Source organism: Dermochelys coriacea, chromosome 21 (genome assembly GCF_009764565.3).
Source record: "Dermochelys coriacea isolate rDerCor1 chromosome 21, rDerCor1.pri.v4, whole genome shotgun sequence".
NCBI classification, from domain to species: domain Eukaryota; kingdom Metazoa; phylum Chordata; order Testudines; family Dermochelyidae; genus Dermochelys; species Dermochelys coriacea.
The window spans coordinates 13,109,453-13,136,790 of record NC_050088.1 but is presented as its reverse complement, the minus strand read 5'-3'; the positions used below and the strand labels follow the sequence as shown (position 1 = coordinate 13,136,790).

At 49.8% G+C, this 27,338-nt stretch overlaps 1 protein-coding gene across 3 annotated transcripts in view; it reads left to right on the top strand.

Annotated features, from left to right (window-relative positions):
- SLC6A17 (solute carrier family 6 member 17) overlaps positions 1–12,427 on the top strand; it is a 56,934-nt gene extending 44,507 nt beyond the window's left edge. For all 3 annotated transcript variants that reach the window (XM_043500470.1, XM_043500469.1, XM_038379693.2), the window contains exons 6-12: positions 854–964; positions 2,952–3,193; positions 4,993–5,185; positions 5,372–5,564; positions 6,949–7,108; positions 8,084–8,246; positions 8,833–12,427. In XM_043500470.1, coding sequence (XP_043356405.1) covers positions 854–964; positions 2,952–3,193; positions 4,993–5,185; positions 5,372–5,564; positions 6,949–7,108; positions 8,084–8,246; positions 8,833–9,201 — 1,431 coding nt within the window. In that variant the 3' untranslated portion in view covers positions 9,202–12,427. The remainder of the gene's footprint in view (positions 1–853; positions 965–2,951; positions 3,194–4,992; positions 5,186–5,371; positions 5,565–6,948; positions 7,109–8,083; positions 8,247–8,832) is intronic.
- Positions 12,428–27,338: the final 14,911 nt, after the last annotated feature.

Here is a 27,338-nt window from a genome sequence, read left to right as displayed (position 1 = left end):
TGGTGTTCACATTTGGCGCTATGAAGAAGGCTGCGTGTCCTCGCTGAGCAAGGCGAGGGAGTTCTGAAGGGTAAAATCCCAGCGGAGATGCTGGAACACTGTGTGTCTCCGTAACACTGCTGTAGAGCATCTGGCACGGCAACAGGTGAGACAGGACAGTGGGTCCCCAGGCTGCCATCCCCGCAATACAAAGAGGCACCAGATGCTCTGCAGCAAGCGGAGAACAAAAGCCGAGGATTAACAGCCAAACTTCCCTGCTCAGATGAAGTGTGAAATAGGCCCAGATTACACAGGGATTCGGCATTAGCCGCACAGGGCCCCTTCGTGCCACTGGAGCGCACTAGTAAAGTATGTGTTGCATCCCCGCCCTTCCCTAGTGGCCGGGTCATCTGGAGGATAACAGCCTGCTACTGCTACAACCCAATGGAGGCTGTTCCAGTGGTCAAGGTCAGTGATAAAGGTGGTAGGTTCAAATCTTTTTGAGAGACCGTACGGGGGGGGGGGGGGATTGTTACATCTTGCTACAGTATAAAGGGGATAGGTTCAGGTTATGGAGGGCAGCATCCCTAGCAACACAGTGCCCCCTAGTGCCATGGCAGATAGAACTGGCGTTTAGGTGTTGAAGGGCAATATTCCCAGCAGCACAATGCCCCTTAATGCTGCAATGTGTTTCATGCTGACTTATAGAGGCTCAATGCTTCTCTTTCAGAGTAGCATTCTCTCCCCCTCTTGCTCCTTTTCTGTCGGGGGATTGTGTGCAGAGAGGAACGGAGGAAGAGCCCTGCCTGAGTGCCAGTGTGGGAGGCGGTAGCTATGCACAGGTCCTTGTCACAGTGGGTCTTCTCTCTCCTAGGTGATGTACTTCAGCTCCCTCTTCCCGTATGTGGTGCTCCTTTGCTTCCTGGTGCGGGGGCTGCTCCTGAGGGGGGCGATAGATGGGATCCTGCACATGTTCACTCCTAAGGTAAGTGACCAGCGCTCGCTGTACAGCCCCTCAGCCTGATCAGAGAGGGACAGGGTCATTTCCCAAGGCCGCTTGCCCTCATTTCATGATGAGTTTGGATGGGCAATAGGGGCAGAGATCCATGATCACGATACAGGCTCCCATTCCTTCTAGCTTGCTCCTTCATTTCCTTGGAAGGAGCAGGCTGCTTCCTATATCAACCAGAGGCAGGTGCACACAACCCAGTGCACACTGATACAACACACACACAAAATCACATCTACACACATACAATTACATATACACACATGCAATCAGCCCTGTGCACCCAGTCCCATTTACACATATAGTTGGTTCACACTAGGAAATAGATTCACACACACACACACACAGAGCCATGTCGCACTAATAAACAGATGAATGCAATGCAGCTGCACACAGCCTTACACAACCCTCTATGCACATACAATCAGTGCTACACACGCCCCATACTGGAGATCGGGGTGCCTAAACCCAGTGCCACTGAAACAGTCAGGAACCCCAAGACCTCACCTAATTTACACAAGTGAGGCAGACTGTATCTTTTAGGTAGGGGCGCAGCTCGAGGAAATTACAGCTCCCAGAGTGCAATGCTTTGGGGGGCAGGTCTCTTAGTTCAAGGTGGGGCATTGCTGGTTGGCACCTGCAGTCTCTCTGCTTGTTGACATGGGCTACATTTTAAGACTTCATGGGGCTGCCCCTGTGACAGATGCTGGCTGGCAGACAAACCTCCACAGTTACAAATCTAGGCAGCCATCAGTCTTACATATCAAGTAATTGACTAGCTAATTAATTAATGAAGCTGAGATGTAGATGAATCAGCTCATCCCACAAGGCTGTTGCAAGATATTAACGATGATAGCTTGATAAGAGATACCCAGACACTCCAGTCCTACAGCTCTGGCTTTTATTACAAAGGGGAAGCTGTGATGGGGGGAGAATTTAAAACAAACTGGGCTAATCACACAGACACTAGCTCTCAATTAATGTTAATGCTTAGGGCACTCCTACGGTACTCAGGCACCATGGGGAGACGTGCTCTAAATAGCTAGAGAGAGATGGCTCTGTGCATCTTCCAGATGCTTTGCAGATATGAACACACCGCAATTCAGCATCCAGCTCCCGCTCCACACAGTGCGGGGACCTGCAGCACTCCATGGCAGCAAACTTGGCATAGTCATCAAGGGACAAGTCAGCAGCCAGTGGTCTTGATGGGAAGATTGGCGCTTGCTGCAGAATGCAAGGAAAGCGAGTGCCTGGGTCTAACTATATAGTAGTGGGGAGGGAAGGTATTAAAGACAGAGAGCTCATAGAGAAGACAGTCTAGTGGATGGGGGAATCTGAGTGAGCATCAGGAGATCTGGGTGCTCTTCCCAGCTCTGCGGACTCAATGTATGATCCTGGGCCAGTCGCTTCCCCATCTCTGAAAGGAAGCTAACCACACTTGCTTTGAAGGGGCTTTGAAATCCATGAAAAGCACTAGGGTCTAGTGATTGGAACACAGACAGGCTCGGGCATCAAGCAAGCTGGGGTCTTATTCCCAGCTGTGTCACTGTGTGACGATTCCCCCTGCTCGGTGCCTCAGTTTCCCCATCTGTAAATTAGAGATGGTTGCACCTAACTCTTAGAGATCTGCGGGTGGAACAGGCTACATAAACACGATGGACTCATTACTCTTGTTAGAAGGGGTATTTGTTTGGGAGGGAATTATATTCTTTGCTTCTCCAAGTCCATATGCATATGCGAAAACCCTGGTCAAATGTAGTCCAAGGTGCAGTGGGTATGAGCCCATGGCCCCGGCTAGAACATGGAGCCCAAGGTTCTTCATATAGAGCCTGCATTATCATAAGGGACGTCACTGGCTTGGTGTCAGTGATGGGTGTGCTGGGTTTCCCTGGACCCGCCAGACTGAATGAACAGGGAGACGGGGCGACTCACCAGGCTCCTCCTCCTTTCTCTCCCCTCCCAGCTTGACAAGATGCTGGACCCCCAGGTGTGGCGAGAGGCGGCCACTCAGGTCTTCTTCGCCTTGGGCCTGGGCTTTGGAGGTGTCATCGCTTTCTCCAGCTACAACAAGCAGGACAATAACTGCCACTTCGATGCTACCCTTGTCTCCTTCATCAACTTCTTCACCTCCGTGTTGGCCACCCTGGTGGTCTTTGCTGTGCTGGGGTTCAAGGCCAACATCATGAATGAGAAATGTGTGGTGGAGTACGTGTGGATTTCTCTCACTTCCCAGGGCCCTTCTCCTGACCTTGGTCTCCCACCCAGGGGGTGAACCACCACAAATGGGGATGCATATTCAGTATCTTCTAGGCCCAGGTCCTCAAAGGTTGATTTCAATGGGAGTTAGGTGCCTAAATGCCACTGAGGATCTGGGCCCTATTCCTTTAGCGCATGCATTAAAAACTCATGCTTTTAGGTCCAGGAGATCCCAGTTCAGTCTCCACTCATGACCCAATGGGGATGAAAAGATTGTTACAGGGATAAATGAAACCTGGTCTAGGGTATTGTTGGTAACACACTGCAGGGTGCTCTTTCTCTCTGAATCATGACCTAAGTGCCCATCTCCCACCAGCTTCTAATAAGACCTTAGGTCCCGTTGGAAATCCAAGCTTAAAGTTGAGGTATTCACCTGACTGTCGTGGGCAAATCCAACGTGTCTAATTACATGCTAAATTCCTCCTCCAATTTCAGCTGGAGACGGGATTCTCTTTCACTTCCTGTCCTCAACTGGTGCGTAGCTATGTGATGTTAAACAGCTGCCGCGCTCTACCACAGAAGTGGCTGCATTTCAGTGCTGGGTGAAGCGAGCTCGATACCGAGTCTCTAAAATGTGCACAGCGCTTTTGGATCTCTGGATGAGCAACTGAGGGGCAAGCGTTGGACCAGTGCTGGCATCTGGGGACTGCTGATCTGACTCTTGTTGATCTCAGAGCTGGAGCCTTGGAGATGGGGCTGGGATTACAGCCCCTCACTGGATGGGGAAGAGAGCATGGTCTACAGTTTCAGAGTAGCAGCCGTGTTAGTCTGTATCTGCAAAAAGAACAGGAGCACTTGTGGCACCTTAGAGACTAACAAATTTATTTGAGCATAAGCTTTCGTGAGCTACAGCTCACTTCATCGGATGTATGTAATGCCCCTCTGCCATGTACATTGGCCAAACTGGACAGTCTCTACGTAAAAGAATAAATGGACACAAATCAGACGTTAAGAATTATAACATTCAAAAACCAGTTGGAGAACACCTCAATCTCTCTGGTCACTCGATTACAGACCTAAAAGTGGCAATTCTTCAACCAAAAAACTTCAAAAACAGACTCCAACAAGAGACTGCTGAATTGGAATTAATTTGCAAACTGGATACAATTAACTTAGGCTTGAATAAAGCCTGGGAGTGGATGTGTCATTACACAAAGTAAAACTATTTCCCCATATTTATTCCCCCACCCCACTGTTCCTCAGACGTTCTTGTCAACTGCTGGAAATGGCCCACCTTGATTATCACAACAAAAGGTTTTTTTTCTCTCCTGCTGGTAATAGCTCACCTTACCTGATCACTCTCCTTACAGTGTGTATGGTAAAATCTCCCCATTGTATTTTCCACTGCATGAATCCGATGAAGTGAGCTGTAGCTCACAAAAGCTTATGCTCAAATAAATGTGTTAGTCTCTAAGGTGCCACAAGTCCTCCTGTACTTTTTGTGGTCTACAGTTGGTAGCCAAGGTAGCTTTTCTCCCTGTACTCACGACGAGTGCTGCAGAGATGGAGGCTAGCGCCGGCTGCAGGACGACAGGGAGTGTACCGCCCTCAGTGCATTTGATGGTAGGGTTGCCTCCCAGCGCACCTACGTTGCAGGGGAATGTTGCAGATGATGCCCCCCGCCTAGCTCCCAGTGTCCCGCCTCCACACGCAGTGCCCTGCCTGGCCCATAGGGGGCGATCACATCCCACCTTGTCTCCATTGCAGGGTGGGGGTTCCCTGGGTGATTCTGGCTTTGCTTCCCGTAGGAACACTGAGAAGATCCTGGGATACCTGAACAGCCACGTCCTGAGCCACGACCTCATCCCACCCCACGTGAACTTCTCCCATCTCACGGCCAAGGACTACAGCGAGATGTACCAAGTGATCATGACGGTGAAGGAGAATCGCTTCAAGGAGCTGGGCTTGGACGCTTGCCTGCTAGAGGATGAGCTCAACAAGGTGCCTGGGGATGGTCCTTTGCATTCACTTCAGAGCCAGGGGTAGCTCAGGGGTAGCTCAGGGGTCGGGGGTGGGAGGTTGGGTGTAGGTGTGGCTGTTGGGCTTGCAGGTGCATGTCTGTTTTTATGCACATGTCCCCAGTGCATAAAGTCTGACACAGCTGTCCCTCTTCTCCCACCCATGCAGTCAGTGCAGGGAACTGGCCTGGCCTTCATCGCCTTCACCGAAGCCATGACCCATTTCCCAGCTTCTCCTTTCTGGTCTGTGATGTTCTTCCTGATGCTGATAAACCTGGGGCTTGGCAGCATGATTGGGACTATGGCGGGTATCACCACCCCTATCATTGACACCTTCAAGGTGCGGAAGGAAGTTTTCACAGGTGAGGTTCTTTCCGGCTGCTCTGCCTTGGGGGCAGGGGGTTATCCATTTCCTGGGGGTGGGCATGGACTCGAGAAAGTGGATTGAAGACTGCAGCATCGGCTGGCTTGTGAGGCCCGGTCAGATCTCACATAGGAGGCTCGACGCAGGTTCTCCACCAGCAGGGCTGAACCTTAGGATGTCCTAGGAGCGTGCACAGATACCTTAGTTCTCTGTCTGCATTATAGGAAGGGCCCAAGGTTAGCAGGACCAGGGGAGCAGAGCTTGCTCCCAGAGGGATCCTGAGCAAAACCTGGTTGAGGAGTGGGCTGAATGTGGGAGGGAGGTGAGGGGAGGAATGGAACTCTGGATCTAGTGAGACCCAGGGTTACCTAGGCACTGGATTGGCTCTTCAGTTGTTGGGAGCGGGTTGGAAAGATGATGGAAGGTGGGAAGAATCCTGCTTCCTTCTGCTCTTGGGAGGGCCAGGCTGTGGCTCCATGACTGCAAACAACATTGAAGCATCACATCATAACCAGAGATGGGCCTGAACCTGAAACTCCAGACACAAAACTTTGGAGGTGTTCCAGATCTAGATCTGCACCTTTAGTGGCCTCAGCATTTCGAAGTGTTTTGGACACACGCACTGTGCCTTCTACCAAAGTCATACACCTTCATCCTTAGCTCTCCTCAGTGCATTTAATGATTTAATATTAACACAGCACCTGTTCCTAGCAATCCCAAAGCACAGGGAGATGAATTGTGGGGAGGGCACTAGACTGGGTATCAGGAGACCTGCGTTCTATTCTTGGCTCTGCCACTGACTAGCTCTTGCCACTTGGGAAGTCATGTCACTGTCCTGTGCCTCAGTTTCCCTTCCACCCTTTGTCTTTGAGAAATTCTTCCGGGCAGGGCTGTCTAACAATATGTATGTCCGGTGCCTCGCACAAGGAGACCTTGATCATGGCTGGGGCTCCTACGTGCTGCTGTAATGCAAATCATTATTATAATAATAATAAACTTCCTATCTTTATCTGAGAACCACAGAACCATCCTTCCTCCTCCGGCAACTGATTGCAATGGGACTGGTCTCAGAGCTGAAAGTTAAGCATGTGTATAAGACTTTGCAGGATAGGGACCCAGGTGACAAAAGAGGCAAACTGTGGGAGAACAAGGCAACAGTAGAGACCGGTGCATTAGCATGGGTTTGTAGCCACAGTCACAGGTGGTTGCCAGACTCACCAATGCTAAGTAATGCTTGTTGTTATTATTTACTGTTCCATCAGCAGATTTGAGGCTCCATGAATTTAGCCTGGGGGAGTTGTTAGAGCCCTGTTGTTCCCCCTCCCTGAGTTCTGCATTCCCCTGGAGGAGCTATGCTGACGGTGACTATGTGCTCTTTGCAGTTGGCTGTTGCATCTTCGCCTTCTTGATAGGCTTGATCTTCGTGCAGCACTCGGGGAATTACTTCGTCACCATGTTTGACGATTACTCCGCCACGCTGCCTCTCACGGTCGTCGTGATCCTGGAAAACATTGCCGTGGCCTGGATTTATGGCACCAAGAAGTAAGAACTCACGCAACGGCAATAATCCCACCACTGCCTCTATAAGTCTGGCTGGATTCCTAAGCTTTCTCCTTTAACCTCTTGCTCCAAATATGTAACAGTACAGGGGTTAGTTGCAAGCCACCCATCTCTGTCCCAGGGTGGCACCTCAAGGTTAGGAGCAATGATAGGCAAAGCTTGAGACAGGGATCAACATTTTCCACCCGCCTCTCAAATTCCAGGGCTAGGACCAGATCATGGGCTAGTCCTGAAGGCATTTGTAGAGGTCTCGTCAAGGAGTTCTAACCCTGGAGGGGTCGACAGATAGTCACTAGCTCATAGGGCCAGATTCAACCTGGTCCTGCAATTGGTGGAGTCATCTTCACCCATACAAAAGAAGTACAGATCGGAACAGTCGTGTATTGCACCCACTGCAGCTTGGTGTACAACACTACATAAGGCATAGGGCAACTGAGAATCTGGCCCATAGGCCAGAAAGGGGCCATTATGATCATGGACATAAGGCGAGCCATAGCATTTCACCCGGATATAAAGAGGGGACCTAGAACTTGGTCTAAGTGTACAGACGGCTAAAATAATTGGTTAAAGTAACCCCCACCCTGGAACCAAACCCTGTCTGAAAAGTTTGGTTCCACTTGTCTTCATTTCTTTTCATTTCCCTTCGCTTGAGGATTCGAGAGGGGTCCAGAATCAGGAATGCTGCTGTTCCCGGGAGCAACTGGGGACTGGCCAGGAGTCCCTCGTGTGGACTTTTCCCAGGCCAGCTCTGCAGCCTCAAGAGCTTCAAAAAGCTAAGAAAGCTTTTGGATCTCTGGACCTAAGCTGACTGCTGACCTCTGACCTTTTCTAGGGTCACCCAATGCTTAGTTCACCGAGGAGGTTACTGGGTAGGAGTTTTCCACCTGAAGTGGTGGGAAAGGAGAAGGCAGGACTCTTGTGCTCCATCCATTTGGGTTTCCTCTCCCTTCTCTCCAGATTCATGCAGGAACTGACAGAAATGCTGGGCTTCCGGCCATACATCTTCTACTTCTACACCTGGAAGTACATCTCTCCCCTCTGCATGGCTGTGCTAATGACTGCCAGCATCATCCAGCTCGGAGTCAACCCACCGGGATACAGTGCTTGGATCAGAGAGGAGGTGAGTACAGGAACGCCAGCGCTTAGTGAGTCCCCTCCTCCACAGTTCCAACCCTGAGGCCCTTACTCAGTTTTCACTTGGTCCTCACCTTCCTCATGGGAAGTCTGCCTGCATAATGCCTAGGTCAACACTGAGTGACGGTTTGGTTCCAGGTTAGCAGTTGGGAATTCTCCGCTTCCACTGTGTTTGGAATTGACTTCTTGGCCACCTCCACCTCCGTCCCTGAAGCTCTGAATTGCCCTTTTCTTCGTGTGTAGACCACACAGTTGGCAGGAGACAATGGGTGAGGGACAACCAGACTCTGGGAAAGTTTTTCTTTGTGATAAACACACCTACAGTAGATGGATCTCTCTGTACCCCCTTCCCTCAGACATCAGGTGAATCGGCAGAGAGCTAGACAGTGGCCTCCTGCCTCCCTTTATTAAGTTCCCCTAGACACCATGTCCTGGTCTTCTCTAGGACCTGGAGGACCAAGACCTCTATGAGCCTGACTTAACTTCATAGTGATTACTTCCTGTCATCTGCCTATGTGCCTCTATGCCTCCACTCACGTCCACTGTAGTGATGCTGCCCCTTTCTCTTCCAGGCTGCGGAGAAGTTCCTCTATTACCCAATGTGGGCTGTGGCCATCCTCATCTCTCTCATCATCCTGGCCACCCTCCCACTGCCCGTGGTCTTCATCCTCCGTCAGTTTCACCTGGTGTCCGATGGCTCCAATGCCCTCTCCGTCACCTACAAGAAGGGCCGGATGATGAAGGACATCTCCAACCTGGAGGACAATGATGAGACTCGCTTCATCTTGAGCAAAGTGCCCAGCGAGACCCAGTCCCCGATGCCCACGCACCATTCCTACCTGGGCCCGGGAAACGCTTCCCCAATGGAGATGAGCAGTGCATCCAACGGACGCTATGGGAGTGGGTACCACTTGGCCAGCACCCCTGAATCTGAACTGTGATGGCCACCCGCCAGCCCTCGGCCCACCCACACCCCCAGCGCCTAGGAAAGGAGGCAACTGGGGAATGGATCATGTCTGTTTGTGGAACAAAAAGAAAAAAAGAAGAAACCCTTCCTAGAATGTTAGCAAGTAAGCAGCCACTTCCCTATCAAGGTTGGGAAGAAGGGATCGTGGGAGGGCGTCGGATTTCCCTCTCGGCAATCTCCAATCAAAAAGGCAGGATCCCTTGTCAGCTGCCCTTGTGAAAAAACAAAAACAAAAAACAAAACAAGAAACAAGACACTGCAATAAATTTGATCGGTGCAGTTCCAGAGAGAGAAAATTGGAGACCAAACCAAGCATCTCCTGATTTCCAAGCATCGGGAGTTCAGAAAAGGGATACAAAATGAGGCGACAGCCAAAGACGTTTCCTCTTATAACCTGGAGTTATTCCCCCTCCTCTTGTTTTCCTCTAGTTAGGAGAAGAGATGGCTCTTATTCCACTGGTCACATTGGACCACCCATGTTCATAGCCCGATGGACAGCCATCTCCTGATGGGGTTTTCGCTGGGGTGGTGATTGTGGCACCTCCTTTGGTTTTGTAGCTCTGGAGACACCCAAAGAGCTCAGCTTTAGTGGACATTTCTTACCCAGCGGAGACGCATCTTGAGTGGACAACACTTTACAGTGAGCGGCAGCGACTAGCTGATCCTTTGGTATCTGTTGTGTTACTATAGATGTTGGTTTGATGCACATGGGAAATATGCCCATGTGTCATGTCAGGGTGGGGTGGAATCTCATTCTAAACTGAGCTGCAATGAGCACACCCACTTATTATACAGTGTTACTCCATCCAAAGTGGCACAGGACCTCCGGTGCAACCACGATTTCAGGTGTGTGAGCATGTGCCATGTCCATAGGCCAGAATTTGAGCAGGGTTACACGGGTGTAGATCAGGGGTGACCCCTGGAGTCATTCCTGATTTTCAGCTGGGTAACTGTGAGCAAGCTCCAGCCCCAGGATTTTCATTTTCAATGCACTGTGTGAAAGAAACCCCCTGGCCTGATGAATGGTATACCCTAGCCCTCCTAGATACAGAGATGAGTGGAGAGAAGCTGGGGTTATTGGATTCTGATTTCAATCTTAGGCTAGCTTTTGGAGGAAATAGACCTCCATGATCTAAATTCCACCCTTATTCAGAGTGGTATCATCTGCGTGTAATGGAAGCTGACTGTGTGTGTTTCTTCCATGCATCTACAAGCAAGGCTCTAAATTCCTCCCCGGTGTATCTCCATAGACGTCAGTGGCCTCCAGCAGGGGGGTAGTTGGCTCAGAGGCTCCGTGCCGAGTTTGCAGCAGCTGAGCTGTGCACTCTGTGTTACGGAGTCTCCTGTAGGTTAGTGCCAGGTCTTGGCATTTCTGGTGGCGAGCCCCTGTCTGTCACACCCATCCATGAGACTTAGGGCTTGTATAGGGGCAGTAATTGTGGGTCTCTCCCATCCATCTGAGGGAGGTTAGGATCTATCTTGTGGCAGGGAGGGCCTCTCCTGGTGGGCAGGGTCTCCTTGGGAGCAGAGAGAGTCATTACCCACATCCATTTGTGGGTCTCAGTGGGGCAGCAAGTTTTATTGATCCTGTTTCCCGTATCCCTCTGGGATAGGGGAAGCTGCTGTCTCATCAGCTCACAAACTGCTGGCATCCAACCAGTTCACTGAGATCTTAAAGACTTGAGTCCATTTTTAACCTGCCCTTCCTTATGCCTTGTACTTAGCGCCAGCTCGATGGTATTTCATGCCAGCGCATAGGCCAGGGTGATCTCCCCTTGTCCTTGCAAGGGCTGGGAGACCTTCTCCCCTCTCATCCTTTGCTTTCCCCTCTGCTGAGGGTCGATCCCCTCTTGGGTAAACATGGGAAGACCGAAGGATGGGTGAAAAGCCCTGGAGCTTTCTGCTGCTTCATTCGTTTCCATTAGCACTGTTTCCACGCATAGGTCCATCTCTTTTGAGACTTCCCTCATGCAACCTGTGAGCCTTTAAATAATAACCCTTGGCCCTTCTATTACCTGTCATCCAAGGGTCTGGAAGCACTTCAAGAACATTAATTGAGCCCCGGAGTAGCCATTTTACAGGTGGGGAAACTGAGGCACAGACTGGGCCTTGGTTACCATGTGAAGCAGTGGCACTGCTCGGAATCAAACCCATGACACCCGATTCCCTATCCCTGTGCTAAAAATTGGGCCTTCTCCCCTGGCTACCCGTGGGGCTTTTCCAAGGTAAGGTCACATGACTCAGCAACCACAGGCAAGGGATACCTACCTCTCCCTTGCAATCTTCTGGGTTCGATACAGTGTGGCCATATTTTGTGCACCAGTGTGGCGTTCAGTTAGGGTGACTTACGTACCCTGGGGCGGAACAACGCGTAGCTGGAGAGACAACTAGCAAGCGGGTCTATGATGAAGTAGAACAACCTCCTCCTTTATTTTATGCTCTCAACCCTCTCCTAATATACTGGGGTCATATTCAGGCTTAAGTGGATACAGCTTCAATTGCTTTCAATGGAAGCTACACCTGCTCACATCAGAGCTGAATGAGGTCCGCAAAGAATGCCAAACAGGCCCGATTCAGATCCGACAGTGCTTTTATCCTGGTGTAACTCCATTGATGCCAGTGCAGACACTCCTGATCTGCACTGGTGTAGATGAGATCAGAATTGGGTCCAATGGGCCAAATCCATGTGGTGTAAAGTAGTGTAGCTCCACTGTTACTCCAGTTTACACCAGCTGGAGAGCTTGCCCCAGGGGGGTAAGTTACACTGGCTTTGCTTGCTCACTGGTCCCCCCTCTGATCCCTCCACCCCCATTGAAAGCGATTTTCCCCTGCCTCTGGGTTAGGATGTTAGCCTACGATATGGGAGACAGACCTTAATTCCTTGCGCTGCCACAGATATCTTGTGGGACCTTAGGCAAGTCCCTCAGGCCCCGATCCTGGAAGGTATTTGGGCCCCCAACTCCCATTGCAATCAACCGAAATACCTTTCAGGATCTGGGCCTTTGTCTCCCTGTGCCTCAATTCTCCCGCAGTGACAGCACGGCTCTGCCTTGCTGGGGGTTGAGCATCAACACACATACAAAAGATTGTGACGTGCTCAGCTACTACACTAGTGGGGTATACGCACTGCAGCTAGACAGAGAGCGTGAGATGCAAATCAGGCCCACCTCCACCCGTTTGCACCCAATGAGTCCCAAACACCATTTCACTTCTGTTCAGTAGGACCCACTGGGTTCCCACAAGCCGCAAAGGCTCCTGTAACTTCCTCTGGCTTTTGTACCATGGGCCGTCATCGTGAAGACTCTTTCTCCCTATTCACTTTGTTTCCCTGGGCATTAGGAGTCTCCACGTGGGCCCCGCTAACCTTCGAAGCAGAGTGAAAGTGACGAATGCGCCCTGTGCAGAGTTGAGTTCTTTGCCTCTAAGGCTGATTTTGCCTGGCTGGTGCACTTGCTTTGAGATGGGGATGGAGCAGCTGCAGGGTGGCCCTGGAAGGATCCAGTTCCCTGTGTCCATTAGCCACTTGATAGACACCAGCATCCCTAAGAAATTTCCACCTCAGATGAGAGAGAATTTAAACCCGAGTGGGAATCAGAAGGGTTAGGAATTGGCTCTTTTCCAAACTTCATGGGAGAAACACAGGGCCAGATACCCTGCTGGTGGAAATCTCATTTTGACTTCAATGATTTGCACCAGCTGCGACCAGGACCCCCCTTTTTTCTGCTCTCATTTAAAGTGGCATCTCTTCATGGATTTCCATAGAGTTACCCCTGATTTGCACTGAGGGGAGAATCAGGCCAGGCATTTGAATAGCTCAGCTGAGCAGTGCCTCAGCCTGGAATTGCAAACCTGCCATCTGATCCCACTCCGCAGGGCGTGGAGAGCAGCAGATGGAACAGCAGTGCAGGTCAGAGGCGGTTTGGGGAGAGCAGGGTGTCAAGGGCATCAGAACCGAGCCCGTTCTGCTTGCAGCTCGGAGTCCCTGTCACCTGGGGAGCTTTGTAGAGGGCTTCTGCTGGGACAGCTGGCCATGTGCCCTCAGAATCAAAGCCACTCCTCCCTCTCTCCATCCCTCTGTGTCTTTCTCTCTGTCCTTCCCACAGTGCATAGGAACACAGGAATGGCCTCATCAGACCAGAGTCCATCTCCCCCAGGGCCCAGCACCAGCTGCTTTAGAGAAAGGTCCAAGCCCCTGCCTCGTGCCCAGTCATGGAATAATGTGCCCATTGGGGGCGGGTCCTTCCAAACTCCCTCTGTTTCTCCCCCTCCAGGTCTTTTCACTCCCCGTGGGCCCCAGGATCCCAAGCAAGGAGCACAAGCATTATACCCAGTGTAGCCTTCCCAGACTTTGTCAGTAGAGCCACCAGGCAAGGCTACCAACTAGTGCAAATCGGTGTCTCTCCATTGGAGTCAATGGGACCAGATCCCCAGCTGGTGTAAATCAGTCGAAGCTCCATTGGAGTCAGTTCACCCCCCAAGCAATCCCCAGCTGATGTCAATCAGCTGCGGTTCCTTTTGGAGGCAATGGGGCCAGATCCCCAGCTGGTATAAAAATCACATCATTCCAGCCACTTCAATGAAACAATGCTGACTTATGCCAGCTAGAGATCTCGCCCGCCATCTCCTGAGTTACACTTTCGAGCCAGCAACCAGTCCACTCAGTCCCCCTTCCTCTTCTTGTGGTGTGTCAGCAGTGGTGGTAGAAAGACAAAGAACAACTCTGTCACCTATATACATATATACATAATAATCTATAGATTCTATTTCTATTGTATATTTACTCTGTAAATGTTGGTGTAAATTCTGTTAAATGACGAACATATTCCAAAGTGACCCGTGGGCTATTTTCATTCTCAGTTCTGTACAGATCTATTTTCATTGTATATTTGATATATTTATAATTTCGTATTCTAGTGTGTGATTGGCAACTGCCCCTGCCACACTGCCCACAGGGAGGAGCCACCAGGGGAGCTGCCTTTATTTTTTTTCTGTGGAAATACAGTATTGCTTGTGGCATTTGCTAGATATTAGGTTCGGGGTGGGGTTTAAGTGTTAGGTGCTATATGCCGTCGCTGTGTGTGTGTGTTATGGTTAATAGATGCTAAGTGTGTGTTACGTTACGACTTTTCTGTAATCCAGCCACTCTTCAGTTTGTATTAACAACCAACTTTAGTCTGTTTATAGCAGCAAATGTGGCCTAGGGAGTGTTCCCAGATCTTGCTCTCTCCCTGGCATGGGAAGGGTTAAAGCTGATCAGCTGCAGGATTTTATGGCCAATGATCAATATTATGACTGTGTGCACTTTTTTTTTTTTTCTGATTGCAAAAATGTGATAGGTGGAATTAGTGACACGGGATGGGGTCAGTGAGGATCGGGGAGCAATAAGGGGTATTCTCAGAAAGGATCCCCACCTATCTTCGAGGGGACACTTAGCTGGCACCTCACCCATCTGCTGAGGGGAGGCTGGTTCACACTAGCACAGGTTACAACTTCAACAAGCACAACAGCCTCTAAGGAAGAACTGACTTTCTAAGGCCTGGCTGACATGCCCAGCCTGCCTGGAAGCTACCAGCACTTTTGTAACTCCACTCTCACCAGCCCCCACTATTGCATTGCATTGCATTGCATTGCATTGCATTGCATTGCATTGCATTGCATTGCATTGCCCCAGACAGTCCTTCCCCTTTACCCTCCAGGAAGAGACTGCCCCTTGCTCTGCTGAGCAGCCCTTTATAGATTGGCTGCTCCAGCAAGCCTTCTTCTGATTGGCTCTCCCAATAAACCCTTTCCTGATTGGCTGGCTTCTGCAGCCTCTCCAAGGCTGCCTTATGGGTTCTGCTGCCTGTGTGGGGCAGCTGTCCCACCACACCCCATCTTTTTAATGGGGATGAAATAACCCCCAGATCCACACACTTCCAACCTTGGGAGAGAGGGAAGGTCAAAATCCCAATCCTGGTTTAGTACATGGTCCAGTTCTTTACAAAACTTTAGATATGAACTTTGGAGATGTTCAGAATCCAGATCTGGGATTTTAGGGGCTTGCATCTGACTCATCTAAGTGTCCCCTGAACAGATGCCTGCTTTTGCCTTTCGCTGCTAACCCTTGGCCGGACTGAGTGGGCAGCCCAGCTCCGCTGCAAAATGATATTTCTGTCCCGGTGGCAGTGAGGGGGGTAGGTAATATTTCCGGCAATACATTCGCATGCATAGTGCTTTTAGTAATGTACTGTAGATCATCATCGTCTTTGTCAGTACCTGGGAGTGGCTGAATAGGTGGTGTAGTTCCTCTGGGAACGATACAGACTGGATGCCATTACTACCACTGCAAGAACGGGGAGAGCGAGTCTCCACATCTCTCCCTACTGGCCCTGTGCAGTATTACTGGGTGATGCCGTCCCCCTGTGCTGTTACCGATAAAGGACCTGGTGACTCAGCATTGCACTCAGCTGATCCCACAGTCCCTGCCTGCTCGTGTTTTGCTCAGGTCGTTTCGACGGGAGCCAAATCTCACTATTTTGTGGAGTTTATTATTGCAGATGTTCTCTTTGCATCCCCTGCCTTTCATTCTGCCTAGAGGGGAAGCTTCCTGGCCAGAGGTGTCCTTGGGCGAAGGGGGCAGCCGCAAGGGGCACCTCATAGGCTGATAGATTGCAAGGCCAGAAAGGCCCATGGTGATCATCTAGTCTGAAGTCCTGTATCGCACAGGCTGTAGGACTTCCCCAAAATAAATCCCAGAGCAGATTGTCTAGAAAAACACCCCACCTCGATTTAAAAATGGTCAGTGATGGAGACTCCACCACCTTGGTAGAGGGGGAACCTTCGGGGCTGCCTACTTCACCCCCAGCTGCTCCTCAGCTCCTGGTTCTATTCGCTCCTAGTCAGTGAGAGCCTATGGGAACGAGGTGAGGTGGGGCACCATTACAAACCCAACACCCACCAGGCCAGCTACCTGATGCAGATTCTGTCTACACAGGGTAGGCATAGCCGTGCTAGCATTAGCTAGCATGGGTAATCATAGGAATGAAGACGGGACTGGGATTGCCCAAAGACAAGCTTGCTGGGGAGAGTGGATATGTACTTGAGTTGTTAGCCCCTGCCACCATGTTGACACAGCTATTGTTACCCATGTCAGCTAGATTAAAGCTAGCAGGGGTATGCCTACCTGACTTGCAGCGTAGACATATTTCTACAGACCTGACCCAAAGGTTTTGGAAATCAGTGGGAGTCTTTCCATTCACGCCAGTGAGCTTTGGCTCAGTCCTAAGCATGGGGTCTTCCTGTCCTGAGCCTAGCAGGCACCGTGGTACTGTGGAGTGGCCAAATCTGATGTTTGAATGGTGCCCAATGTATGTTCCAGAATCCTTTGCATTTGGAAACCAAAGGCCTGATCCCCAGTGCAGACAATGGATAGACTCCCATTGGCTTCCAAGAGCTTTAGATCAGGCCCAGAGGAGCAGAAAAAAGGGCCAAGAAGCAGGGGAGGGAGGTGCGGAAAAGGTCTAGTTGCTGGTGAGTCAAGGCCTGACCCTGAGTAGCAAGGCCTTTAGGCCAGTGTGCCGCACGGTGAGATGGCACCAGCTGTAGCAGAGAAGAGCCCTTAGAGTGGCTGCAGTGTGTTGTGTGTGCTGCTGTGGTGATTAAACTTTGGAAAGCCCATATCTGATGAACCCCTACTGTACAGGGCAAAGCACAGAACTCGTCGTCTCATGTAGAACATAGCCGGTGTATTTACAAAGCACACCCTGTGCCGGCAGGAAAATTTGTAGTAGGAGAGAGATACTGTAACAACCATACTGAGTCCCATTAAAAGTCTCTTCTTACCAAGCACCGCTTCCTGCCCTTCCTTTCTTGCGATCCATGTCTGGGTAATTCAAAGCTTCGGGAAACGGGGATGTCGCACAAAAAACAGGAGCAGTTGTGCTGCTATCTTGGGGCACTCAGGACCGTGAGCCACTGTGCTACCTCCCTGCTTCAGGGAGAGACAGGCTTGCTGGTACTTAACTGAGGTCAGCTCCCGGACTCCCCAAGTCTGTTAGCCACTTCCATTTCCTCAGCTTTGCCAGCCATGACTGTGCTTTGCGGTGCTCCCCAATCCCCTCACAAAGTGTCTCCCTATAGTATCCAGCCCCGTCACTGGACACTCATGCTAATTACCAGGTTCGCTGTTCCCAGCTTCATTAGTACAACTCAGGAACTGGTCCTTTATAACCACACTGCACAGAGAAAAGGAGGACTTGTGGCACCTTAGAGACTAACAAATTTATTTGAGCATAAGCTTTCGTGAGCTACAGCTCACTTCATCGGATGCATTCAGTGGAAAATACAGTGGGGAGATTTATATACACACACAGAGAACATGATACAATGGGTGTTACCATACAGACTGTAACAAGAGCGATCAGGAAAGGTGAGCTATTACCAGCAGGAGAGCGGGGGAGGGGGGAACGACACCTTTTGTCGTGATAATCAAGGTGGGCCATTTCCAGCAGTTGACAAGAATGTGTGAGGAACAGTGTGTGTGTGTGTGTGTGTGGGAGGGGGGAATGAACAAGGGGAAATAGTTTTACTTTGTGTAATGACACATCCACTCCCAGGCTTTATTCAAGCCTAAATTAATTGTATCCAGTTTGCAAATTAATTCCAATTCAGCAGTCTCTCCTTGGAGTCTGTTTTTGAAGTTTTTTTGTTGAAGAATTGCCACTTTTAGGTCTGTAATCGAGTGACCAGAGAGATTGAAGTGTTCTTCAACTGGTTTTTGAATGCTATAATTCTTGACGTCTGATTTGTGTCCATTTATTCTTTTACGTAGAGACTGTCCAGTTTGACCAATGTACATGGCAGAGGGGCATATGATGGCACATCACATTGGTAGATGTGCAAGTGAACGAGCCTCTGATAGTGTGGCTGATGTGATTAGGTGCTATGATGGTGTCCCCGAATAGATATATAGACACAGTTGGCAACGGGCTTTGTTGCAAGGATAGGTTTGTGGGTTAGTGGTTTTGTTGTGTGGTGTGTGGTTGCTGGTGAGTATTTGCTTCAGGTTGCGGGGCTGTCTGTAAGAACACTTCAATCCCTTTGGTCACTCAATTACAGACCTAAGAGTGGCAATTCTTCAACAAAAAAGCTTCAAAAACAGACTCCAACGAGAGACTGCTGAATTGGAATTAATTTGCAAACTGGATACAATTCACTTAGGCTTGAATAAAGCCTGGGAGTGGATGTGTCATTACACAAAGTAAAACTATTTCCCCTTGTTTATTCCCCCCCCACACACATACACACTGTTCCTCACACATTCTTGTCAACTGCTGGAAATGGCCCACCTTGATTATCACGACAAAAGGTTCTCCCCCCCATCCCCCTGCTCTCCTGCTGGTAATAGCTCCTTACCTGATCACTCTCGTTACCGTGTGTACGGTAACACCCATTGTTTCATGTTCTCTGTGTATATAAAATCTCCCCACTGTATTTTCCACTGAATGCATCCAATGAAGTGAGCTGTAGCTCACAAAAGCTTATGCTCAAATAAATTTGTTAGTCTCTAAGGTGCCACAAGTCCTCCTTTTCTTTTTGCGAATACAGACTAACACGGCTGCTACTCTGAAAAAAAAAAAAAAGAGAGATTTATAGTGAAACAATCCTATATGTTTTATCAAAAATTAAGATTTAAGAGACACTGAGTATGGATAATGGAAGTAGAAATGGTTATATAGAAAACAAAAAGTATAACACGATTCTTGAAGTTGAAACTTAACTTTACCAGGCTGGAATCCTTGTTTAAAGTAGTTTATCACTTAAAGCAATCACCCAGTAGCACCAGCCCTTGTTGCTAGGCTCCACCATCCCTGGATTCAAAAACTGCTGTAGTTTTGGCTCCCTCGACGATTGGATAAAGATGTCCCCTTATACTCCCCCAAAGTCATTGTTGCTCTCCCCAGAGTCAGTAAAACCCTCTAATGTCTATTCCATGGTGCCTGGTGGCTTCATGTTGACTTCACATCCTCTTGTTGACGTCCTGTGCAAATGGGCTTCTATTGTGTTGACTTACAAGGCTTCATTTACACGTGACAGAGCCAGGCACATTTTGTCTCCGGTGTGGGGGAGACCTGTTTGCCGGCTCTGCCTGGGGATGCAGGTTTTAAAGCATGTGTGTAGTACACAGACCCAGCGTCTGAAATATCATCCGTACATACAGCACGCTGCGATAAGGAGGACCAGCGTGATCCTGGCTTTCATTTCAGATCTCACACAGCATTCTTTACAGATAAATACTGTGACAGGAAAGTGTTGGGTATAATGAGTTTCTCAGGCCTGCCACAGGCTGCTGATACAGAACAGCAACCTCTTTGCCAGAGGGCACTAAGGGGTCACAGCAGTGCTTACAAGGGCAATACAGATCCAGCCTGAAGGAGGGATCTGGCTGCAGTGACAGAAAAGGGAGATGTTAAATGGAGAGCATAAATATCCATGAAACCCTCAGTCTATGTCTGTCTATCACCTATATGTCTCTGTCTGTGTCTGTGTGTGTGGGGACCATCTCTTTATCTATTTGTACAGCAATTAGCACCAGAGGTCAGGGCCTTCAGGCAATACAAATAATACTTAATAAGCTCCGTCTATCACCATGTGATCTCCTATATGGTGCTTCAGGCATCAGCCAGGTTCTGAGGAAAAGCAATAACCATGGCAGTAGAATCCACAAACTTATAAACGAGGCAGAGAGTTGCTTGAACTGGCTGGCATTTGGCACCTGCACGAGCAATGAGGTTCTCCCAGAAGATGAGATGAGACTCGTCTTGGCGAAAGCTCAGACATTCAGAGAAGCATTTGGAGCTGTGGAGAAAGCACACAGAGAAAAGCGAATGGAAGGGCAGAATAGGCAGGCAGATTTCATGAGCAGCGCCCAGTCACTGCACCGTTACTTGCTAGAGCTTGTATAGCGCTCTTCTCACCCTGCGCCTCCCGCCACAGGAGCACGGGGAAAGGGGAGCTCCAGAATGTCTCACACACCCAATATTGGGCACCCCAGGCTCAGGGCTGTGTATCTAGGGTATGCAGTGAGGCTGCTTGTTCTCAGTTCCCCACCCTGGTTTGGGGGGTGAGGCTCTGGCGCGCACTGATGGGGCCTATTCTGCATTCCCCAGTGATCTCTGTGCTCACAAAGCAGGCCCACTCTCAGCTCCCAGAGACTCAGCGGTGAGTCTGTGGTATGAACCCAACAACCCCTCTTTGATCTCAGGGCTGTTTCATAGAATCATAGAAGATCAGGGTTGGAAGGGACCTCAGGAGGTCATCTAGTCCCACCCCCTGCTCAAAGCAGGGCCAATCCCCAGTTTTTGCCCCAGATCCCTAAATGGTCCCCTCAAGGATTGAACTCACAACTCTGGGTTTAGCAGGCCAATGCTCAAACCAATGAGCTATCTCTCCCACGTTTGCCTGAGTCATGTCCATTCTCAGCCCCCTTACCGACGCAATGCTGCTTGCCTGTAATATGGACCAAGTAGACTCAGCTCCCCTCTGTCTTGGCATACAGGGACTTAGGTGTAGCAATACGCAGTGTTACCAGCCCTCACTTTTAGATACCTAGAAAACCACTGGAAGAACAATGGGACCCCCTAAGCCTGAGTTAGGTGCTTAGGCTCCCTCGTCAGTGAATGAGGAGAGACAAGCACCTAAGACTGGGGTGCACAAAAGCCAGCACGCTAGGCAGGGAGCCACCTAAGCCAACCACTGGGGGATGCTGCCGAGGGGTTGGGGGACAGGGGATTTTAGAGCCACAGGGCTTGCTCAGAGGTATATCCCTGCCCTAGGGATGCTGGTGGGGCACAACGATTCCAGGTAGACTCCCTGAGGGGAGCCACAGAGAGTTTTCCTCCTGCCCAGAGCTCTAACCTGCGTGCAGGTGGTTATGATGATTAAACCACAGGTGGAGTTGACACTTCAGTCTAAACCATTTCCAGCCACAAGGGGGCGCCAATTCCTTGCAATAGACCATTGGGAGCCACTTCATGTGCAAAGTGCATCAGCCCTCAGGACTCACTTGTCTGAAATTGGCCAACAACGGTCAGCCACTTTCCTCACTAATCCTTGCCATTGTGCGTTCTCACATTAAAAGAACACACACAAAAACGCCCTTGACTTTGTGATAACATAAGAAACTATTAATTTTCATCGCGACTTTGGCCCAGAAACTCCAATGAGTGGAAGTGAGGAGCCTTAATACCTCCTGAAATTCTGGGCCTTCCTTCCTATACAATCTCAGAGCACTTTATCACAGTCCCTGCAAATTACAGGCCACAGCCTCGGCTGGTGTAAATCAGCACCGCTTCGTTGGTGGCGCTACACTGGTTTACACCAACTGAGGATGTGGCCCTGTATACACACAAAATGCAGCCACTTCTAGGGTGAAGCATAGCTCCCACTTAACAGTGCACAGCAACAAGACAAAGGACAGGAAGACTACTGCATCCGTTTAAAACTGCAGGCAGAATTTAGTGCAGCAGAATGTATTTCACCTGGGTGGAATTGGGCCTGGACACCAGATCTTGCTCCAAAATACAACCCAAGCAGCACTGTCATGCTGGTCATAAGCCTTTGTAATAGAATCATGGAGTTATTTGGATTTGAAAAGGCCAATCAGTAAAACACTGAGGGCCTGATTCCCTCTTTACTTACACCTGTGTAAAACAGGTATAAATCCTTTTGCTTCCGTGAGTTACTCCTGATTTTCACCACCTTGAGAAAGAAGAGGATCCAGCCCCATCCATCGTGGGGGGATGACTCAATGAGGAAGAAAGACTGGATATGAGGGACCAGATCCACAGTGGGTTATAAATTGGGAACATTCCACCATATTGGAGCTGTAAGAATTTAGGGTAGAATCCCCCAAATACCCACTGAAATGCAGCCACCTCTGGGGTGGAAGGTAGCAACCAGGCAGACAACTGGCTCACTGCCAACCACTGGGAAGTTTTGGACAAGGCCACTGGGGCAAACTCCATGTTTTCACTCTTGGCTACAGATGAGCCAGATCCTCAGCTGGCGTGGATCAGCACAGTTCCATGAATTTCAGTGGAGTCACTCCTGATCTGTAGCAGTGGACATACTGTCATTCGGACCCTAATCCTCTGAGGAGCATAGACCCCAGCCCTTGGTCAGCGGGGGCACAGACCCAGTGGATGCTGCCAGCCCTGGCAAAAACGGGGTCCAAAACAGGCCAAGCTGAAGCACAAGCTGCCAGTGGCTGAGACTTCTTAGCACCTGATTAGAGAAAACCCTCTAGAAAAATGGCCTAGGGGTCTATGCATGTAATGGGGGGGCACAGATAGGAACAGCCTGGAGCTGCAACACGCCAGGTCACTACAGAGGCACAGTTCTTGCCTTGGTTTCTGCTCTGCTCCAGAGGGTAATCAGCAGTAGCAAATTATCATCCCCTACCCCCCAGGGCTAGCTCAGCTGTGCTGGCCAGTGAGTGGCAGGGACCACAGCCCCTCCGTAAGCCAGTGGGGCCACCTCATTGGCCAGTGTGTTAAATAACTCCCAACAGCAGCTGCAGCCAGATCCCTTTTCTCTAGGGGGTGAGATTTATTTCAACAAAACCATTGTCTCCCATCTGTTCCCTGCAGGACCCTACCTGCTCCCTGTAGGTCTTGCTCCAGAGGAAATGCTTGTTGGCCTTGGAGCTTACCACTTCAATCTTTGGGTTGTCATCTGGCCTGTGACCCCCTCACATGGGTGACAGGTAATTAGTTACAAGGGGGGCAACCCCAGCTCTCTTCAAGGGCCATCCCAGCCCGGGATACTGCCCATTTCCTAGTCCTGCAGTAGCCCCAGGAAGCACGAGGGACTGAAACCCTCTGAGAAAAGCGCAGCCTTTCATGACAAGCCATTGTGTTCCCCACGGCTGTCTCCTGATTCAGGTTAGTCTACCCACAGTGGCAAGTGGCTTCTAAGTCTGTAACTGAGTGAGGTGATAAAGAGCTGCCCTGACCTATGTGGCCGAGAGAGGCTTGAGTTGAGGGGGACTGATAAAGGGAAGCAATTCAATTAGCAGTACAGGAATTGGAAAGGGGGTAGCTGCTTTGTTTAAAGGATCTGGGTGCCCTACACAGCTAGCCGCGGGCTCTGCCAGCGTAAGAGCCTCCCAGGATGCTCGGCATTAGAGTCTCATTGTGCTAGATGCTGTACACACAGCAGTGAGAAACTGCCTCTGTCCCAAAGAGCTCCCACTCAATAGAGAAAAGCCAGGGAAAGGAAGAATCATTCTGCCTCTCCTACAGGCAGGATGAAGTGTCTTAGCCAAGTTCATGCAGAACCTGAACTGAGGTCTGCTGCACAAGGCCCGCTTTGCACACTTAAAAAGCCGGGCCTTTTGGAAATACACCTGCAGTGGTTCCGTGGATCTGGCCTGCATCTCTGTGCTGTTATATGTGTGACAACCCCCCTGCCAGTTGGCTTTGAACTGGGGCCCCCAGAACCAACCTCTGCCTCTTGAGCTCCCCCAGCTGCAGTAGGGTCTGGTCCTCTATGCTGGGGTGAGCAGCGTCTTGCACACCCAGCTAGCGCAGGGGGGATTTTCAGAAGCCCTTGGGGATGTCAGCCCTGGGTGGGAGGTGAGTGACTGATTTCAGAAGCCCAATTAAGCTGAGCTACGTCACCCCAGCTGGGGTGATGCCATCACACCCATGCTACGTCACTCTGTGGGGTCAGCAGAGCAACTCTGCTGACCCCACAGGGTGACGTGGCATGGGTATGATGGCATCACTCCTCATGCCAGCCAAGACGAGCTGCATATTCCGGGAGCCTCAACCCAGGGTGCCCTGCCTCCACCAGCCTGCCTGTCCTGACATGATGATGCTTACAGCATGCTGTCATGATACTGTGGCAACCTAAGTGCCATTCTAATCGATATAGGTTTATATTGCTCCACAGTATCTGTTGTGAAGCCATTCTGGCTCAGAGGCAAGTGCACCTAATGTCTGTCTGCCCTCCGGGGTCCATGCACAGCGGGGTCCTTTGCACAAATCCCCCCATGACACCCACAATCCTGGATCCACAAAGGGTTCTCCACTGATCATGGGGTCCCTTTGGGGGGTGGGTGGAGTGGAGGCAGGTGTAGGGACAATGCTCCCTGACTCCCATGCCCTCTGCTCCTTGAATTTTGGTGATTAGTAAGTGAGCAGCAAATATTTGAGTGTCACCCCCTTTCTGAGCCATGAAGAATGCAGAAAAGGGAGAAAAGTGCTTTGTGCCCGCTCTGTTCTGCTGACTGTTGGAATAGCAGTGTGTTATGTACCCCTTTACTGGCTGGTCTTCCTAGAGGATAACAGCCTACTACTGCTGCCAACTAGTGGAGTCATTCCTTTAGCTCAAGGGGCAGAGCCAGGTGCTTTGGAGCTGGTCCTGGTTTCTGCCTCTGCTAACCTCCCATGCTGGGGGGGGTTGTTGCAATGCAAAGGTGCTGAGTGGTGTCTCTTTAGGATGACGGACTTTCAGATCCTTGAAAACCGACCAGAGGGCAGGGTGCCCTTATGTCTAATCCCTGGCTTCTGCTGTTTAACCCCAAACTCTCTGCCTATCCCCCATCCTTCCTCCCTGTGATCCTGTTCCACTGAATGCATCCGATGAAGTGAGCTGTAGCTCACGAAAGCTTATGCTCATATAAATTTGTTAGTCTCTAAGGTGCCACAAGTCCTCCTTTTCTTCAGCCCTGACTCTCTCAATTCCTCCCCACCCTGTCTGTGCTGCTTTCACTGCTTCTCTCCCTGCCTGCACACTCACTGCTTCACCACGCTGCAGCTCTGCTTTTCATCCTTCAACCATCCACTGAGCCTTCCCTCTTCCTTGCCCTTCTCCACTCACTCCCTTTCCTATGTGCTCCTCGTCCCCTTGCCCGCTCACTTCTTCCTTTCCTTCTACTCCAATCCTGTTTTATTCCCCTTCCCCGTCCCTATGCAGAGGGACTTGGGACACCTGGGTTCTGTTCCCATCTCTGCTACTCTGACCTGGTATTTCCCATCCCACCCACCCTTTTCTTTGTAGATTGTAAGCTCTTTGGGGTGGGCTCTATCTCTTACTCTGTGTTTGTACAGCACCTCACATAATAATATCTTGCTCTTTTGTAGTGCTTTGCATCAGGTCTCAAACTAGTTTACAAAGGAGGTCAAAAGAAAAGGAGTACTTGTAGCACCTTAGACACTAACAAATTTATTTGAGCATAAGCTTTCGTGAGCTACAGGTCAACATCACTATCACCATTTTATAAATGGGGAAACCGAGGCACAGAATGGTGAAGACTTGTCCAAGGGCACACAGTGACAGAGCAAGGAATAGAACCCAGGTCTTCTCAATCGCAGTTCAGTGCTCTGCCCACAAAGAAACACTACCTCCAGGATCTCAGAAGTTACTAACTACTACCCTAACATAACTGATACTAATCTATGTTCTTGGTTCATTTCATTAGGGGGTTGTAATAAGGGTGTAGACTCACAAGAGTGTTGGTAAGAGATGGATCTTTATTGCCAGGCCCCAGGTCTTGCAGGGGTTAGGGTTACATGCCATGTGCTGGTGTCCACTTACTCCAGTGGCTTCTGTTACAAGAACCATTTGCGAAAACTTGGCTTTGGATGCATGTTTGACTTTTTAAATACCTCAGAGGTATTGGATCCAGGGTTTCCAACCGGCCTCTTATAAGGATAAGGACTCTGTGCGAAACTTGCATATGGAGCTGAATTTGGATTTCCGTCATCACAAAATTCAGATCCTGCCTCTCATCCCCAGCTGGTGTAGATTGGTGTGTCCCCATTGAGCTGAGACGCTGACCCACAGCTTCATAGATATTCAGTGTTGAAGCTGTTTCGTAGTGTGGTCAACTCTTCTAATGTTCTGGAGAGTCTTGTCATACTTGGTGTGTTTAGTCAAGCCCCAGCTCCCGGAGACAAGTGATTGTGTGAAAATCTTGGCTTTTGTTAAAAGACAAAAGTACGTATCTAGCTCTCATGGTGTTGGAAAATACCCTGGAAATGTGATCGGAGTGTGACCTAAAGGCTCAGAATCCAGAAGGCAAAGAAAAAAGAACTCTAAATTTCTTCTTTTTAAGCCAAACTCTTGATTTTTAAGACAATCTTAATTGTCTTAATCTTTTTTTTTTTTTTTAAATTATCATCTTTGGTGACCTGGCATAAGAATGGCCACACTGGGTCAGACCAAAGGTCTGTCTAGCCCAGTATCCTGTCTTCCAACAGCGGCCAATGGCAGGCATGATATTTGAATTTGTGGGGAAGGTGATACTGGGTATTTAGCTCTCAGGGGTTATTAATTTATGGTATAACACTTACTCTCCGAGGAAGTATCATTGTCAAGTGGGACAAATGCTCTGTGCTTATCAATAGGAGGCTGTAGGAGCCACTTCTTACGGAAGATAAAGGGCATTTCTACCAGTCCTGAAGGCATTCCCTGGCTTTCTGGCCCCCATGCTTGCTGTCCACACTCCTCTTTTTGCCCCTCCAAAAGCAGACATGCAACTCATCCTCCTGGGGTACTATATGGGGAAGGAGAGCCTCTGCCAGCCCCTTCCTGTTCCTTTGAATGGGAGCTTCCAGGTGCAGCTGAAGTGGGTGAATTGAAGGAAGTGCAAGAAGGGTCCCAAGGGGGAGTCACAACAAGGTTGGTGGAAAGCTAAATTCAGGTGTGTGAGAAAGAGAGAGGGCTCAGGATGAGCTGTCCCCAAGCTCCAAAATGTCCCTATCCTGGCTGTTCCTTCGGTTTGGGAAGCATCCAGCTCATAATGGGTGCTACTGCTACCACTAATTATATCTGGTTCTTATCTAGTGCTCTTTGTCAGTAGATCTCAACGTGCTTTACAAAGGAGGTCAGTCCCTTTTAACAGGTGGGGAAACTGAGGCAGGGCAAGGGAACACAACTTGCCCAAGGTCACCCTGCAGAGCTGGGAATAGAACCCGGGTCTCTGCTTTATCCATAGTCCATTCTCTAAATTGTCTGCCTCCATAATTCTCTGTACCCTGCAGGCTTCACAAGGTACACCCGTCACTACAAAAATATCAATGCCCCTCTGCTATGCTGTAGCAGATATCCGGGTCCTCCAGCTCC